Here is a 14342-nt window from a genome sequence, read left to right as displayed (position 1 = left end):
GGCTCCATTGGATCTCCTTTCTTCGGTACACAATGCAACCAGTTACAAAGGTCATTTACGGCTATCCGAGGCCGGCTAATTGACTTCGACTGAGGGTATCCTTGAGATGATAATCGCATTAACCGCGCGCCAATGAGCTCGCGTAAGTGTCTTGGGCAAAGACTGCTTCACCAACGAAGGCGGTCGGCGATGAATACACCGGAAGGCCGTTATCATCGATCCGAAATTCTAAGCGGATGAGTATATGGACAGAATCTCGTTTCCTTTCGGGACGTAATTACTGTAGACTTCAGAAATGCGCGCCAGTCTAGAGAATATTAGTTCACTGTTGCACGCAACGTTAAGGGGCCAGACAGGAAGAGTTCAAGCATCCTTAAAAGGTCACTGCGTGACTACGGGGTGCAAATTAAGGGTTAAGTAAATGATGTGAAGTTTATTCGCTAGACAATTTGTTTGCCACCGAAAGTTTCCTGTCAGGAACGAAACGTAAGACGTTTAGATGCAAACTGAAGTCTTATGCTTTGAGTACTATGATCAGAATCACAGATCATTAGCCCAAAGGGCCTTCATTAGATCTTTATTTCCTGAGTGCGTTTTAAGCATGGCTCGTGCATTTGCCGTTGGCTGTCACGACAGGGATGTAGTCTCACCGGATGTCGTGACGGCATGAAGCTCGTGCAACTGCATCGAGTATTAAATATATTGTTTCCCAGGCTCTGGGTACAAGTACCTCACGGTTCAAACTTTGCTCACATGTCACTCTGTGATTCGCGGTGGTATGGCTAGATAAGTGTACTTCAAAATAGAGAGCCTGCAACAACAAATTCCATTCCTTCAGTTTCTGAAGAATGTTGTTTTCGTTTCTTCGACGTTTCCTCAACATATTTACCAAAACCACACTCTTATCAAGATTATCAATGAAAGCAATTATATACCTGCGAGATTTTTATGCATCCTCTACTTTCGTAAGTCTCATAGCTGTAAGCACTGAAAACAAAGAAACACTGAAAGCAACAATACTACAAAAGCAAACAGCGAAAATGTACGGTTGCAGTGAAATAAAATTGGAAATACGCATTAAATTTCCGCTTCTGCTTCTGCTTTTCTTTTGTCGAGAAATCTATTTTATTTCCTTTTACGAATATGCTTGCACTGTTAAATTGCGGAGTTTATCTCCATTTCTGTTTGCCTTTCGTATTCCCATTTACATATTTTTGTTTTAACCCTCATTAATAACCTATCCTCAATAAATGGTATCCTCAATAAAGAATAAAATTGGAAATAACCCAACCCTTCATGTATTGCATATCCCCTGGCAGTAAAATTTTAATTTCCTGTTACAAAGCCTGCAGCTCGTTTCTGGACAGGCTCCGTATCATCTATGAGGCCAGATAGGCCTAATGACCTAATGGTAGCCAAAGCAAGTTTGCTTTCAATGATGACGAAGAATGTTTAAACTTTTGTTAGAAAAAGTGACGGAGACGTTAAGCTCTCGCGGCAATTAAGTCAGCGTGATTAGATCAGTTACGCGTCTCAGTAAGCGTAATTCTGAGGCATTTAACGCGTTCTTGCAATAGAATATTGTTTACATTATATGAAGTGGGAAACTTTATTTTTTTTTTAAACTGCACATGACAACATTTTCTGGTATTTAAAGTCATCTGCCACTGGTTCCCAGGTATGCACTTTTTCTACGTCGGCTGCAAAGAAGACATCGACAAGATATTTCGCTGCACGATACATGACACAGTCGTCAGCATATAGTTCAATAGTGTATTTAAAGCCTGCACTAAATCATTAATAGAAACAAAAATTAAAAGCGACCCAAGTACAGACTCTCAGGCACACCGGATAGCAGTGCATTGGAACTGACGTCATCCTGTTCAGAACAACTTGTTTCTGTTTTCTTCTGTCTGCATATTCCCTCTGCAAAGTATATCTTAGTGCGCATGTCGAAGTAAGCACAATTACAGTGAAAGAATTAACTATCTCGCTTTAAAACGACTATCCTCTACACAAGGTTATTGACGTCATCGTAAGAGACGCTAGTGCATGACGCTTGTACTGAATCTTGCAAAAACGTCTACTTCACGATTTCTGAATATCGCTTTCCCACAAACAAAAGTCATGAACCTAAGCGTTGAAAGGGTTCCTAGTTTCGTAGAGCGCAGCGGTGATGTTATCTGTCCCAAGGCACGTGTTGGTGCTTGAAAAAGTAAGAAAGAAGCAGATCTTGCCCATTCTTTGTGAAGCAATGTAGATACTCCGACAATCAACAAGGTATGATCGACTGGAGTAATTTGCTCACTCACGCTTTGCAATAGTCGCATTCGTCTTTTACTGCTTCAATTAAATGTATTCACCCATCCACCACGGCCAATTAACAGTAACGGCGTTCTGGTGCCGGGCACGAAGTTGCGAGTAGCTTTCACGTCGCTGCTACCGTATGGGGTTTATTTATATATTTCTGAATGCTGTACGCCTCTTCAAGCTTTTGCAGGCGTGAGGAAGGACAACTTCAGGGACAACTTCAAAAGAACGGCCGAGTAATGAAATTTGGCTGCCCTTTAAAGACTCGGAGAAAGTAAAACTTCATTAAAAACCCCAGCTCTATTTTCATCTTATATTGCAGAATGTATATCCCTGGGAAATAAGACGCAATAGCGGCCGACTAACTTGCCACTCAAAGAACAAACCAACGTTACCAGTCATATGAAAAGTGCAGTCTAAAAAAATTAATGAATCTACTAACACAGTAACCTTCAGTTAAGCTACAAGGGAGACCACATTAGAAGACCTAGAATCGATCCTGGCTACTCCGGGTTTTGTTGTTGTTCTTTTGGGGTGCAATGATACCTCACTAAGCGAGGTTTTTCCCACTTCGTCTCTATCGAATTGATATCGCCGTGGCCGGGAATTGCAACTATTTCTAGTGCGTCGTCCGGCTGCCGAGCAGGTCGGGAAGATCGCTGAGCCACAGTTTCGTATGACAGAAAGAGAAAGTATGCGGAGGACGAATGCTTCCGCTGAAATCCACGCTCTATACTAGGCCCACACGGCTTAGAACGCTGGCAGAAGACGAAAAACTAGTAATATCGAACTCGTCATGGGCCACACAAGGACGTCGCAGACCGGATGTGAGAACGAATCCCAGATAGAGGGAGAGAGAGAGAATGGGAAAGAACGCGTTGAAATGGGAAACCCGCAATGGCCGGGGCGGACACGCAGCGCATGTATTGGGTCTGTGGGGAAATCCGAGCGCAGGCTTTGCTAATGGGTTTTCTCTTTCTCCTCTTTCTTGACCTTTGCAGCTGCTCTACTCGATCATCATGGTGATCGGGAGTTTCCACGTGCACACTGTCATCGAACACCCAGGTGAGCATCCTCCTTACGACCAAATCTCCTTCTGCTCCGAATGCGGGGCGTGCGTCATTCGTAATTCGAGTCCAATGCACCGAGAGTACTGCCGCAGCCTCCCTAGACGGCATTGCATCACGAAGTGCTAAATGCGGGCGTCTGAAGTGCGCGTGGTTCTCGTTTACGAGAACAACTCGTCCGCTTGAAGTGCTGCGTAATACGGGTCCTCGTTAAGATTTGGCAGCTGCCCGACTGGCGTATCGGGTGGCGAATTCTATTCGTACGTTCTCAGGTGTATGTGAAATCCGCGCAACTGCAACTGAATCCTGCACAAAACGACCTGGCCCCGATTTTCCTGGATTTACAAGTAAAAACAAACAAGCTCAGTTTCGGAGCCCGGAGGAAGTTGTCAAACGACGCCGTTCCTTAGTTTGCGTCTGTCATCCGCGCGTCAAATTTTCATTTTCAGCCGCAACTTATAACTAGGCTCGGCAATCATATTTGCAATTATCTCCTCTTCCTTACCGTCATAGCCAAAGATAACTAGGTAACAGCTTGTAAATAATTACTCAGGTCTCAATCCTAGTAATTAGTGCACGCCCGCGTTTATATACTAAGAGATTAATGAAAGAAGGCTTTGTCGGGGTGCTTCGTGCGTGTTTATAGAAACGACTGAACAGAGCAGACGGCACGGAAGCGACAACCACAGACACATGCGCTGTGTCTGTATTCTTCTCTTCCGTCCCGTCTGTAAGCGCTGTTCAGTCGTATACATTCAGAACTATTCTAAAAGTGATCGGTTTTGTTTCTGCCGAACACGGCTGGTAAGTCTTTGCTAGTGTGATGACCACTTATCCGGAAATAAAAGCGACGGCACAGTACAGAGACACAAGAGGGCCACCTACGACCACGCATTTTTTTCTGTCTCTCTGCAAAAAAAAAGAAAAAAGAAGGTGTTATAGGGCATCTCACTGAAATAACTTATGACTAAAGTGATCTCGTGTATATTGACTCTGACTAGATCGTATACCGTTCCATTCAAATAGCTGCGTGCGTGTGCGTAGGTGCGAGTGCGCGTGTTAGAACACAAAATCTGAGAACAAAGGATATATGGCGTGACGAACACTTCAAGCGAACGGTTTCGAGAGACTTTCTCTCAGAGAAGCGCAAACGACAATTACCGCGCTCCTAATGCAAACAAACGTGACGCTGCGCAATCCGACTGGCAACGACAAGCTACTCTTTGTTGAGATTGAAGTTTCCGCTGTATACTTCAGATTATTGTTGATTTGTTTCCCTGTTTTCCGGTCGAGCGAGAGCTGGTATTGAGATGAAGCTGAATAGTTTTGTCGAAGCTCGATCCTAATGAAGAGGTAGTCAGGCTTTTCAGTGCTTTGAAAAAGTAAGTGCGTTGAAATCATCAACGCATTCTTTTCTTCGTAAGCAGTTTGGACAACCTAATGGTGCATTTTTTTTTTCACCTTTACATCATTCTGCATAGGGATCGCAACTTATTGGTTCAGCTGCGTTTCTTTATCTCATAAATTTCACAAAGAGACCTGAAAGGAAATTCTATGTGATGAAACTGCCTCGCGTTGATTTATTCAGTGACTCAAAATCAGCTAATATCGAACCGCGTCAGGTTTACGCCATTTTGTAGAAAGCTCTGTTGATTCTGACATTTCAACGCAATGGCCCAAAAGTTTTCGTCCGCTTTGCAGTAAGCGGAAAGTAATTTAAATATGAAGGGACTGGATAAATGTCTTGGCACCTTATGTGTACCGGCGCTTAGAATTTATTAGCTGGAACAAGAAAACACTTAATTTGGATCTTCCTTCCTTGCTGTATTTTTCTTTCGCAGCGATGTGACATTCTGCTGAAACAGGACAGACAAACCCATGACATAAAGGAGACAGGAATGTAAAATTCGGAAGTAAATATGGACGAAGGTGTTTTCATGTGTACGTGCTTATTTCTCTCTTTTTGCTAGTACCATGCGCTCGACTTCCTTCCCTTTCAGTTCTACTTTACATTACAGAGGACTTGGTACGCAGGTTACCGTCGACTCTCCAATCATTCGAAAATAACGAACTAGAATACAGCAAGCTGCAGCTGTCTGAGGTTCTTAGTTCAGCTCCTTGCTTCATATGCTCTACATAAGTATAAACAATTCAGTGGAAATCGCTGTGCACATTTATAGGATGGAAAGTGTAACATGCACAGCTATAATTGGCATTTCTAACTACGGCGTCTAGTTATTTCCGAGCTGCGTAGTAAGAATAGCAAACACAACGGCATTAACGATTTTCGAATGAGTTGGAGGGCGCCCTCACACACTATCCTTGCGGAAGCGTACGCGCCAATGTGTCGAACGTCGTTCGAATTTGTGGCACTCTAATATTGTTTTTTCCATCTCAGGTTTTTATGGCCTTCCTGTTTTGCAGGATGATATGTGCGATCCTCTGCAACGTTTGAAAGAAACTTTAAATAATTTAATGTGGTAATCGAACAAATGCTACTTCGCTATATTAAAAGCTTACAGTGCTTGTACCCTGTTACAAGATGGAACTGACTATATAAGGAAAAAAAAAACAGTCAGTATGCGCCACAATGGCTCTGGAGCTATTCAATGTTTCATACAAAAACCATAAACCTAATGGCCCACCTACGCTTTCATAAAAGATTCGAGGGGAAAATATATCTACATTCTAAAGCCCATAAATTGATTTTATAGTCTCGCCTATGAACGAAGTCAACTTTGACGACGTAAATGAACCTTCCGCAGTAAGATGATATTGTTGCGGGAAAGAATATATTTACAGATATTTACAAATAGACAAGAACAGCTGCGAGCGGCACCACCGAGAACACAGTCCGAACTTCGTTGTCGTCTTCTACTCTGCGCACTCGTGCCATCGCTCTTTGTCGTCGTCGTCTACCCGCATCAGGACCCCCGGCTGCTGAAACGCCGTCTCGGCGTTAGGGCGGCGACGTATGAGCGTCGTGGTAAGGTTTAAGGCGACAGACGTGGACGATGTCGGTGGTGGCGCCAGATGACGAGGGCGAGGTTTCAAGGAGAGCAATTTCATAGTTCACGTCGGTAACACGGCGCACGACACGGTAAGGGCCACGGTAGTGCGAAAGGAGCTTCTCGGATAGACCGACGCTGCGAGAGGGCGTCCAGAGAAGGACGAGTGATCCTGGGGTATATTCGACGGCCTGGTGACGGCGGTCGTAGGCTGACTTCTGGGAAACTTGAGAGGCTTGGAGCCTACTACGTGCTATTTGGCGCGCCATCGTGGCCTGGGAGATGGCGTCCCGAGCGTAAGCAGTGGTGGGGGCTGAAGAAGGCGGCATGAGTGTGTCCAAAGGCAAGGTGGGATGCCTACCAAACAAAGGGTAGAAAGGAGAATAGCCTGTTCTGTCATGAAGGGAAGAGTTATATGCAAATGTCACATAAGGCAAGGCTGCGTCCCAATCTCGGTGGTCTGGCGATACGTACATGGCTAACATGTCGGTGAGCGTGCGGTTGAACCTTTCCGTAAGCCCATTGGTTTGTGGGTGGTAAGCTGTCGCGAGCTGGTGCTGCGTGTCACACGAACGAAGAATGTCGTGAACTACTCTGGATAGAAAATAACGACCGCGGTCGGTGAGCAGTTGACGAGGGGCGCCGTGGTGAAGGATGACGTCTTGCAGAAGAAAATCGGCAACATCGGTAGCGCAGCTGGACGGCAAAGCACGCGTGATGGCGTACCGAGTCGTATAATCAGTTGCGACAGCGATCCACTTGTTGCCGGAGAGGGACGTCGGAAAAGGGCCAAGAAGGTCGAGGCCAACACGGTGAAAAGGTTCAGGAGGTATGTCGATGGGTTGCAGAAGACCGGCAGGCAGAGTGGAGGGCCTTTTCCGACGTTGACACAGGTCGCAAGCGGCCACGTAACGCTTGACGGAACGATAGAGACCAGACCAAAAGAAGCGATGCCGCACCCGAGCGTACGTGCGGGACACGCCAAGGTGACCGGCTGTCGGCAGATCGTGCAGTTCTGCAAGGACAGAAGAGCGTAGACGTTGGGGTATCACGAGCAGGAGCGGAGGGCCATCGGAGCGTAGGTTTCGGCGATACAAAATGCCATTCTGGAGCACATAAAGGTTCAGAGACGGAGATCGGTTTGCAGAACGGATGCCATCAAAGATAGGTCGTAAAGATGAGTCGTGACGCTGTTCGTTAGCAATATCAGCAAGATCGGAGATAGCTAAGAGGCAGGGCAGGGTCTCAGCGTCCTCTAGGTCAGGTGGTTCCACAGGGTATCGGGATAAGCAGTCAGCGTCCTGGTGATGGCGCCCTGACTTGTACACGACGGAGTATGAGTATTCTTGGAGGCGCAATGCCCAGCGACCAAGGCGACCGGTGGGATCTTTTAGTGAAGACAACCAACAGAGAGCGTGGTGATCAGTGACAACAGCGAATGAACGGCCGAACAGGTAGGGTCTGAATTTAGCTACTGCCCAGACAAGGGCAAGACACTCGCGCTCAGTAATGGTGTAATTTTGCTCTGCGGCTGAAAGTAGGCGGCTGGCATAAGCGATGACTCGATCTTGACCCTGTTGACGTTGGGCTAGGACGGCGCCGATGCCATATCCGGAGGCGTCGGTGCGAACCTCTGTGGGAGACGACGGGTCAAAATGTGCTAAGATGGGCGGAGTGGTCAGCAAATGGACGAGAGATGAAAATGAGTTCTCTTGAGCAGGGCCCCAGGTAAAGGGGGTGTCGTTCTTCAGAAGATCAGTGAGGGGACGAGCGATGCCGGCGAAATCTTTGATAAAACGGCGAAAATATGAGCACAAGCCGACAAAGCTGCGTACATCTTTCGACGACCTTGGAAGAGGAAAGTCCTTCACAGCTTGAATTTTGATGGGATCTGGGCGTACACCAGAAGCGTCAACGAGGTGTCCGAGAATAGTGAGTTGGCGACGACCGAACTTGCATTTCGATGAGTTCAGCTGAAGTCCGGCGTTACGAAACACTGTCAGAATATTAGAGAGGCGCTCGAGGTGCGTGGCAAAAGTAGGCGAGAAAACCACAACATCGTCTAGGTAACAGAGGCAGGTGGAACATTTAAAGCCACGAAGAAGGGAGTCCATCATTCGTTCGAAGGTAGCCGGGGCGTTACAGAGGCCGAACGGCATGACTTTAAACTGGTATAAGCCATCAGGCGTCACGAAGGCGGTCTTCTCGCGGTCCTTTTCATCAACGGCAATTTGCCAGTACCCCGATCGAAGATCAATTGAAGAGAAATATTTGGCGCCGTGGAGGCAATCTAAGGCATCATCGATCCTTGGGAGTGGATATACGTGTTTTTTTGTGATGCGGTTGAGGTGTCGATAATCAACGCAAAAGCGCCAGCTGCCATCCTTCTTTTTCACCAGGACGACTGGTGAAGCCCAAGGACTTGACGAGGGCTCGATGATGTCTTTTGCGAGCATCTTGTCCACCTCTTGATTTATGACGGTGCGTTCGGCGCTGGACACTCGGTACGGACATCTGCGGAGAGGAGCGGAATCACCGGTGTTTATGTGATGCGTCACCAAAGAGGTCCGAGCCAAAACACGGCTATCAAAGTCGAATATGTCGCGGAAAGATGATAAGAGGCACCTAAGATCGCGAGCTTGCATCGGCGGTAGGTCAGAAGCGATCATGTCGGCGTAGTCGTCCGTTGGGTTCGCTGTAGATGGGGCCGCAGGCAACCGGCATTGCTGAGTGGAAGGCAAGCAGCTGTCCACCACTGATATCACACATTCGGCAGCAGGGCACAGCGTGGCGAGTGAGATACCTTGCGGGAGCGGTTGGATGGATGAACCGAAGTTCAGGACCGGAAGGCACGCTCGGTTGGCCGACATTGTAAATACAATGTGTGGAAGCGCAATGCTGCGCGTCAGGGCGACGTCAAGTTCCGGAGTGACTACGTAGTGACCATCAGGTACAGGGGGAAAAGATGAGGAAGAAATGTAAGTTGCGGCTTGAGGCGGTAGACGGACAAAGTCGACAGCACAAAGACGGTGTATAACTGGGGACGGCGACTCAGCAGAAAGAGGAAGGTCAAGCTGAACGACATTAGTGGCGCAGTCAATGAGGGCTGAATGCTCAGACAGGAAGTCGAGGCCAAGAATGACTTCATGAGGGCACTGGTCCAGAACAGAGAACAGAACGGACGTATGGCGGCCGGATATGGTCACACGGGCTGTGCATAGTCCAGCAACATGAGCAGTTCCGCCGTTGGCAACGCGGAGAACGGCTTTGGGTGCAGGGGTCAGTACTTTTCGGAGGCGGCGTCGTAGGGCTGAACTCATGACGGATACGTGCGCGCCTGTATCGATCAGGGCTCTCACAGGCACTCCATCGACATGAATGGCGAGCAAATTATGGTGTGCGCGAAGGGCTAATCGAGGATTTTGGGACTGGGGCTGTACTGCAGCATCACCTCCAGACACTGCAGCGTCTAGTTTTCCGCTTGCGAGCGTCCGTAGGGGCCAGGAGAGGGGCGACGGCGTTGGGGCGAACGAGACTGGCGACGCAGGGGGGACGGGGAGCGGCTGGAGCGGGGAATCTGGCCGTCGACTGTAGCACTGTGCTGGGCTGGAGGGGGCGTGTAGTGGCTGGGCTGTTCGTCGTCGCGGTGGGAGCTGAGAGGACGGTATGTGCTGCGACGGGACCAATAATTTCGACAGTGGCGGGAGATGTGGCCAATGCGGTGGCAATGGAAACAAATGGGCCTGTCGTCGGTTGTTCGCCAGTCGTTAGGGTTTCGGCGACGTGGAGTGAAGTACGAAGGTCGTCCAGGAGCAATCGCAGTGATTTCGGGTGGTGGTGACGGTGACCGTACAGGGCTGACGGGCTGGAAACCAAGGTTGGCAAGCTCTTGGCGGACGACAGCTTGTACCAGAGAGATGGTAGGTAAGCGGGTGTCGCCATCATGTAGATGCTGGGGGGCAGGGGACATAGCTTCGAGCTCGCGTCGGATGATGCGGGTCACATTTTCTGAGGGCGCTGGAGTTTCCCGGTGTCGCAGGTCTTCACATGAAGAAGTCGCAGCCGTGTTAGGGAGGCGTGTGTACGGCTGGCTAATACGCCTGCTTTTGGCTTCCTCGAAGCGTCGACATTCCTTAATAATTCCGTCGACTGTAGTGCAGTTCTTGTATACGAGCAAGTTGAAGGCATCGTCGGCGATTCCCTTCAACACGTGGCCGACTTTGTCAGACTCGGGCATGTTGGCGTCGACTTTGTGACAGAGGGCCAGCACATCTTGAATGTACGACACATAGGACTCCGTAGATGTTTGAGCTCGGGAGGCGAGGTCCTTCTTAGCGGCAAGCGTTCGGCCGAGCGGCCGTCCGAACAATTCGCGGAGTTTCTCTTTGCACACGTCCCAGCTGGTCAGATGGTCTTCGTGCGTCTCATACCAGACCCGGGCGGTGTCTTTTAGATAGAATATTACATTTGCGAGCATAAGGGTCGGATCCCAGCGGTTGTAGGTACTCACTCGCTCGTACATGTTGATCCAGTCGTCGACGTCAGTGTTGTCGGTACCAGAAAATGTCCCAGGGTCACGAGGGGGAGAAAGAACGAGTGATGTCATGGCCGGGGCTGACGTTTACTGGGCGGCGTCTTGGGTCATGAGTGAAGGCAACTGGCGGCCGCTGCGGAGCTCCGTCGTCGGTAGACGTAGGGGAAATCCGCACCTCCACCAAATATGTTGCGGGAAAGAATATATTTACAGATATTTACAAATAGACAAGAACAGCTGCGAGCGGCACCACCGAGAACACAGTCCGAACTTCGTTGTCGTCTTCTACTCTGCGCACTCGTGCCATCGCTCTTTGTCGTCGTCGTCTACCCGCATCAATATGGCTGCCGCGTTCCTTGACGTCAGTTACCAGGTCTCCTACGCGTCTTAAGCTGATCGTAAAGTGTGCACAGTGTATCCTTCACTGCAACGACAAAACTTATCATCGCCTCGAAAGGCACCGTTAAATTTACGACTAAGAGAATGAGTTTTGTCCGTCAAGAGTAGTAGAAGTGTCCATGGTACTGTTTAACGGAAAGCATCAACTTTATGGTCTGTCTTCGGTTTTTTCAAAAGCTATTACATCATTTTTATGCGACAGAACCCACGCTAAGATAAGTGACGTACGTTTATGACCCAGCAGCCGAGAAAAAACTTTTTGCTTAGTGTGCGAATTGTTTTTGGTGCGAAACTTTTGTCTCGTCTAGTCGCTTCCAAGTGAGGCACGGTCAAGCATAAAGTGTGGGTGAGACAGGTATGACTGGAAGAATCTAGAGCAAGAGGATCGATAATCATGACTCATGAGATAACTAGCGTGAATGTTTCGAGCTCTTCACATGATTAGAAAGCAATACGACACAAAACAAGCTAGAGTACAGGCTTACGTATCAAAAGAAACTAACAGACATCAAAATCAAGCAAAGCACAGTGGAATGTTCTTCTTTATTTGCTGATGTTGACAGATTTGCATTAGTAAGATCCGATTATCCAAGGGTACATTCATCATTCTCGTTATTTTTGTGTGGATGGCTGTATTTTGAACGTTGTGTTAGTGGCGGCCGTGCGACACTCAGCGCGCGCCTGCCTGCGAGCAGGCGGACATGACGTCACGCCTACCCTCAGAAGCACCGTAGGCAAGCTGACTTGACAGTGCACAGTTCAGGAATCACCGTTCGCTCGTTCCTTTGGTACGCGAGATGATGCTGTTTGTATACCATCTCTGCGAAATTTAGCTTTTTTGTTTCGCCGTCACCCCTGACCCGGGGATATCCGATCAATTCTGACTGAATCAGGAAAGTAATCGCGAGATGCATGCAGAGAATCTTGAAGCGTTCATATGAGCAAGCTGAACGAAATGAACTGCACAATGAAGCAAAAGCACGCCAAACGCGTTCACTTTTGTGCGGTCCATGCTGATGATAGCCTGCTGCGGGTAAAGCTTCACAGTCACATCCCGTACCGTGAGGGCTTTCATAGGCGGCCGTTACGTGCGGCGATGTGAGAAATATTCATTAAAATAACTAATTTTTACCCGTATCTTTTTCAAAAGAACGTTGCTTAGGTCACTCTCAGAGCCAAAGCAACCATTTGGGCCAGAAATCTCTGCGAAATATTTTTTGTTCCCTATCTCTTTAAGTCCTCGTCGTAACAACTTTTCATGTTGCCACAGCAACGGCTACAGCTCCGGCCACAGGTTCTCCGGCATAAACAATTCAAAAAGAGCATACGTTCCCTCGGGGACGGAATCGTCTACCGCGGTGGCACGAGTCCGAGTGCGAATGGGCACTCATACGTGCTTCGGCGCACCGTCTCATTTGCTTGGTAGAGCGAGCAGCTTCCCGTTTGCCTGACTCTTTTTACGTGACGGAAATTATCCCAAGATAACATGAATGAGCTGTGTACCTAGATGCGTAAAGAGGAAGAAAATCCTAGCACCACATTTACCGAGCACACGGGCCAAGCCACAGCAGCCGCTCACGCATTTCGCGCCTTAGAACGATAGTTGCACCAGAAACTTTTTTTCGGGGTCAGTGCGTTATCCGTTGTTGACGTATAATGTCATGCTCGGAAACACTCACTTGATGTGCCTACCATTGAAGACGGCTGTGTCATGTAAGCCGGGAGTGTGACTGCTGATGTGAGGGGGGTGGTGGGACGTTTTATGTAGCTGTTTCAGTAATTTCTTCGCTCTAGAGAAGGTGAAAATTTTCGGAGTTGTTTTTCTCTTTTCTCACGATTGATAAAATATAAAAAAAAGAATAAACGTCAATTTTTTCCTCCCCTTTTTTCCTCCCCGCATCATTTCATGAATTGAATCAAACCAGACAAAAGGTAGGATACAAGTTTGGCACACTTCAACGCACTGGCACACAGACGTCACGATAAATCAAAACCACTTTGTATGATCCTAACAGTATCTATTCCGCCCCTTTCGAAAAGAAGTAGCTTTTGCGACGGAAATTAGAATACGTGGCATTTAACTTCTGTTTCAATGTCTGGAATAAAAAGAGCTGCAACGTCAATCAAGCTCAAACAGGAACTTTTCCGCGGGTGAAATTAAATCCCAAAGGGCTGTGTAAATGCAGTTTTCTCCAATTCAGCTGCACTTTGCTTGAAAGCTACAAAGGCGTTTCTACATTGATTTCGTTAAATGAATGAAATTATGTACGGGTATGCGCAACCTAAAAACGAAGTGCTCTAATATGAGCAAGCCCTCAGAGCTGGTCAGAACATGCGCGAGGAATCCCATTACCAGAAATGTCAAGCGAGACTTGAAACGAATAAAATTAACTCCGAGAGGCCTTCATGCCACTAAAAAAGGTGCTAAATGCGATGGAGGCGTAATTAAGAAGAAAATGGGATTACACAGCATTGATTTCGACATATATTTTAGATATATTATATTGCAAAAGTAATGTGGGTTCTTACGTACTTTTTCGACGCATTTAAACAACTTATCCAGCTAAATGTACGCTGTAAGAAATTAAGAATTAAATGTAAGAAATTAAAGCTCAAAACTGAACCTTGGCAACCATCTTGGACTTGTGTGGAAATGAAACAAAACGTGCAGCAGACCAGCGGACGACCAAGCTGCATCCAGGTTTAAGTCAAAAAGCGTTGCTTAGCTTTGAATTTGTATGGAGGGATGAAAAGAAAAACAAAACGCCCGGACTTTTCGATGAAATGAATTAATGAATTAAAGAATTAATGAATTAATAACAGTGGATAACTCTGGCCTAAAAAAAGTTGCAGCTCTTATCAAACGGTTTATGATGTCATTCCATCATCTCCGCGGCTTTTCCTCTCCTGTGCACTTCGCTATCGAGTAAACCGCCACAATTGACGAAGCGCGCTCAGTCATCTTGTTTTCTACCTGTGAAGCACTCGTACACTGTAACTCGACCACTCACACTATGCTGAGTA

The 14342-nt window shown here is 47.5% G+C and overlaps 1 protein-coding gene across 2 annotated transcripts in view; it reads left to right on the top strand.

Moving 5' to 3' along the window:
* Window positions 1-14342, top strand: part of LOC149372236 (uncharacterized) — a 223121-nt gene that overhangs the window by 131526 nt on the left and 77253 nt on the right. For both annotated transcript variants that reach the window (XM_089586010.1, XM_089586007.1), the window contains exon 2: window positions 3312-3375. In XM_089586010.1, the coding sequence (XP_089442136.1) occupies window positions 3312-3375 (64 nt within the window). The remainder of the gene's footprint in view (window positions 1-3311; window positions 3376-14342) is intronic.

This window comes from Amblyomma mixtum, chromosome 1 (assembly GCF_055824585.1).
Source record: "Amblyomma mixtum isolate Tamu chromosome 1, ASM5582458v1, whole genome shotgun sequence".
Taxonomy (NCBI): Eukaryota; Metazoa; Arthropoda; class Arachnida; order Ixodida; family Ixodidae; genus Amblyomma; species Amblyomma mixtum.
The sequence above is the reverse complement of the archived record's forward strand: the minus strand, read 5'-3'. Positions and strand labels throughout refer to the sequence as shown.